At 37.0% G+C, this 4,592-nt stretch overlaps 1 protein-coding gene across 1 annotated transcript; it reads right to left on the bottom strand.

Moving 5' to 3' along the window:
* Positions 1-301: 301 nt before the first annotated feature.
* On the bottom strand, positions 302-4,378 carry LOC123255513 (nebulin-related-anchoring protein-like; the record flags this gene model as incomplete). The annotated part of the gene is made up of 3 exons (XM_044684289.1): positions 4,284-4,378; positions 3,515-3,619; positions 302-413 (listed from the first exon to the last, which is right to left on the bottom strand). Coding segments are annotated over exons 1-3 (271 nt in total), but the record flags the coding sequence as incomplete, so codon positions are not given.
* Positions 4,379-4,592: the final 214 nt, after the last annotated feature.

Genomic DNA, 4,592 nt, shown 5'->3' with positions numbered 1-4,592 from the left:
TTTGGATAAGAAAATATTTAATGACAAAAAAGGTCACTATGAAAGGTCAAATTTAATTCTGAAAGGACATAGAAATAATTGCTCCTAATATATACAAGTGAAGTGTCAATAATACGAGCATTACCATTATAATTTATTGATGCTAAATAAAGATAAAAATGACCATATGTGGTATACTTATAGATTCAAAGAACCATTTCAATAACCCCAAGCCAACAAGGCAAGAACCACTACCTTGGCTCTTAGAGCAAGTGTCCTCCTTGACTGTGAGCCCCTCAAGCCAAAACACCCATTTGGATACTTACATCACTGGCTAACTCATTGGCTTTTTTTGCAATCTGGTAAGCTGGAGTGATCATAGCAGGGAAGCTCCCTTTTCCTCTCTGTTGCTCAAAGTCTTCTGTGTACCGCACCTAACACAACAAACACTTGTTGAAGACCTACTGTGGACCAAGGGATAGATAGGCAGTACAGCAGATTGAGCTCCAGGTCTGGAGTCAGGAGAACTTGAGTTCAAATACAGCCTCAGACACTTACTAGCTGTATGATGTCAAGAAAGTAACTTAACCCTGTTTGCCTCAGTTTCTTCATTTGTAAAATGATCTGGAGAAGGAAATAGCAAATCACTCCATTATCTCTGCCAAGAAAACCCCCAAAAAGGGTCATGAAGAGTGGGACATGACTGAAAAACAATTGAAAATAATTATGGGGGGCAGCTGGGTAGCTCAGTGGAGTGGGAGTCAGGCCTAGAGACAGGAGGTCCTAGGTTCAAACCCGGCCTCAGCCACTTCCCAGCTGTGTGACCCTGGGCAAGTCACTTGACCCCCATTGCCCACCCTTACCAATCTTCCACCTATGAGACAATACACCAAAGTACAAGGGTTAAAAAAAAAAATAAAAATAAAAATAATTATGGACATAGCCCTGAGAAAGTAACTTAACCCTGTTTGCCTCAGTTTCCTCATTTTTAAATGATCTGGAGAAGGAAATAGCAAACTACTCTGTTATTTATCTCTGCCAAGAATACCCCAAATAGGGTCACGAAGAGTGGGATGTGACTGAAAAAAAAAAAAAACCTGAACAGAATTGTGAACGTAGCTCTGGGATAGACACTAAGGATAAAAGAAAGTTCAAATAAGAGAAAAAGCATGAGAATCCAAGGGTCATTTGCGCTAACATTTTCTCTCCCAGGTATGGATTTGAGGGATACAGATCTCAATTCCAGGCCTGGGTCAAGGCTGAAATAAAAACAATGTTGTAAAGCTGAGGCACAGTCCTTATTTACAACACAACACAGTTATCAGAGTAATTGTACCATGGAACAGGGAGGCTATACAAAAAGGAAACTTTTTCTAGAAATAATGCTTTAATAATTTGTAGCACCAAAGAAATTTTTTTTCTTTCAAGACAGCCTGAGAGACTATGATGACAACAGTAACTACTAGGCTAACTAGATGACACTCCTTAGAAATCTGCTTTAATGAATAAATAAGAACAATGTATATTTAATAAATCTCTTATGTTTGTAGATGCTATAGTAGCAATGTGAATAGTGCAAAACTATTGCCTTATAGTTAGAAGACCTAGGTCAAAGTCCTAGCTCCAAAACTTAGGTTTGTCACTAACTATTCAAAACTTCAGTTTCATCATGGATATAGATATGTTTTCAATAAATAAGCATTCATTTTCTTTCCTTACTTTTCTCAACTCATCAAGAAAGAAAAATAGAAAAACAAAATCTTTGTAACAAAGATGAGTATGTGTGTATATAATTATATATGTACGTGTGGAATTATACATATGTTATACAACATACATAGACATATATGTGGAATAAGAATATCTGCTGGTTGATTAGCTGCTGTCCTTTTTACTTGAAGAGGACCAAAATGACACTACTTTTCCCGCTGGAGTATCCTATGTGAAGTATTTTGTAAATCTAAAAACATTACATGAATGGGAGTAATCATGATCTTAACATATTTTTCTGGAACTTTGTAGTCATAAATCACATTTACATATATGATCTCATTTCATCTTTACATAGAAAGCACACACATGTTCTCTTTGACATATATGGTGTGGAAGGAAATGTAAGCAACTCTAACTTTGTTTTGTTATTGGTGAGTCATTATCATTGGTTAGCCATTTTCAGCCACATCTTACTCTTTGTGACCCCATTTGAGGTATTTGTGGCAAAGATACTGGAGTGCCTTGTTTTTTTTACAGATGTGGAAACTGAAGCCTAGTGCCAAGTCACAAAGCTGAGACTTAAACTCAGGTTTCCTCTCCATTGTTCCAGTATTCATATTACCATATTATGCTGAACTTTTTTGTAGTTGTAATTTTGCCTGAGGATCCTATGGAATATATATATATATATATATATATATATATATATATCCTATAGAAGATGCCATAAGAAATGGCAAAAGGGATGGTTTCAGAGAAGCCTAGAAAGATCTACATGAACTTATGCAAAGTANATATATATATATCCTATAGAAGATGCCATAAGAAATGGCAAAAGGGATGGTTTCAGAGAAGCCTAGAAAGATCTACATGAACTTATGCAAAGTAAAGTGAGCAGAGCAAAAACAAATATAGCCAATGTTGACAACTTTTTGAAAACAAACACTTTTCAAGAATAAGAACTCTGACCAATGCAGTGATCAGCCATGATTCCAGTAATTGATAATAAAGTTACCCATTTCCTAACCAAAAGACGATTAAACTCAAGGTGTGGAATGAGACATACATTTTTGGACATGGTCAAATGTGAAAATTGGTTTTGCTTGACTACTCATCTTTGTTACAAGAGTTTTGTTTTTCCATTTCTCTTCCTTGATAAGTTGGGGAAAATGCTTATTAATTGAAAACATATTTTTAAAAGAAAATTAAATTTATCACTATGGAAAATATGTTACGAGATTAAGAAAATTCCCACTAACAGAAGCACAGTGATTGGACTACAAAAATGAAGAATTAGAATTAAAAGAGACTTTGGAGGCCATTGAATCCAAAACCTTTACTTTGCAGATGAGGAAACTGAGACACAGGGAGGTTTAGTGACTTGCTCATGTCATGTGGTCCCACATTAAAGCCCAACTTGAAAGCTTCATCACAGAATAGAAAGACTCTGGGCTCTAAAAGGCTATCCCGACAGAGCATAATTGGATTTGACAGGTGGAAGGCTATGTATAAACCACTTGGTCATATGTGCTATTGGAAAACCAATCAAGCTAAACTAAAGGAAGCCCATCACCAGTGGGTGGGTCAACAGATAACAATTTTTTTTATCAGAACAATTCATGGAGGCCATCTACTAAAATGTAGAGGAATTGTGAGCCACAACTGCTGGAAGGAATGTCCAAACTCTCAGATTTTGTTATGAATTGAAACAGAAACTCCATGTTAAGCTGCCTCCTACTTTCTTGTTCTTTTCCCTTCCAGATGAAATAGGGAAAATAAATTCTAAAAAGTGAATACATGTGTCTCAGCCTCTAGTTCTTACATCACTTTGAAGCTGTCCACCAGCCTTGGCACGCAGGAGCTCAGGGGTATCTGCCACTGTAGTGAACCTGGAAACACGTTCATCATGCCCACGCTTATACTGCACCTGATGGAAGAAGAAAGCACAGAGTTGAGATTGTACCCATTTTCCAAGCTTCTGATGGCACTCATTTCTTATGCGTTATGTGTAAGAAAGGGACTAAATAGTTGGAACCTCCCTATTAATGTTGCCTGGAATTCAGAAGCTCTGACCAGTCCTCCTAGAGTTTGCCTTGGTTATTTAAACTATGGAATCAGCTGTGACAATCTTGTAAGTCCTACTCAGCAAAGGTCCACCAGCTCCCATGCATTTGATAGACTTACAGAGTGACCAAAAAAAAACAACAAAAAAAACCACATCTTTTCTAGATATGATGTAGGAAAGGCACACTTGCCCTGATTTTTTGGATTGTGTTGATGAGGCAACTGGCAACCAGAAAATTAAGAAATTTATTCAAGATTGGGTCTCCTACCTCTTAATTAAGGGCCCATGAAACAGCAATATGTTCTACTAATTCAACTATAATTTTAGGATTATGTCAGTGACAAGAGAATAAATTAATCTAAGCTGATTCTCTTTAAATAGCCTAAAATATCTGTTCTTAGAACCCTCTTGGAAATGTATGAATTACAGTGAATAATGGAGTATAATCTGCATCACTGTAGGGAAATGTCCACATTGACAAGCTCACATATCCATTGAAGTACATTAGAAAGATGAAAACACTTACCTGGCTTGCCAGTTCATTGGCTTTCTTGGCCCGTTGGTATGCGGGGGTGATCATAGCTGGAAAACTTCCCTTTCCTCTCTGCTCTTCATAAGTATCTGCATACTTGGTATAGATGGAAACAATGCCAAATGACAGCTAATTAAAATGTATAATATGGATCCCACATTTTTCTACCTTCGTACCCTTGTTAACACTATTTGCTATTCCTGAAACATCATCATCCTCCCTCTCCCTGCCTACTCAGCTCTATTATTGACATTCTATGTGTCCTTCAAGACCAAATTCAAAGGAGCAGCTGGGTGGTTCAGT

This window comes from Gracilinanus agilis, unplaced genomic scaffold, assembly GCF_016433145.1.
Source record: "Gracilinanus agilis isolate LMUSP501 unplaced genomic scaffold, AgileGrace unplaced_scaffold47702, whole genome shotgun sequence".
Taxonomy (NCBI): domain Eukaryota; kingdom Metazoa; phylum Chordata; class Mammalia; order Didelphimorphia; family Didelphidae; genus Gracilinanus; species Gracilinanus agilis.
This window is presented reverse-complemented; position numbering and strand designations above follow the sequence as displayed.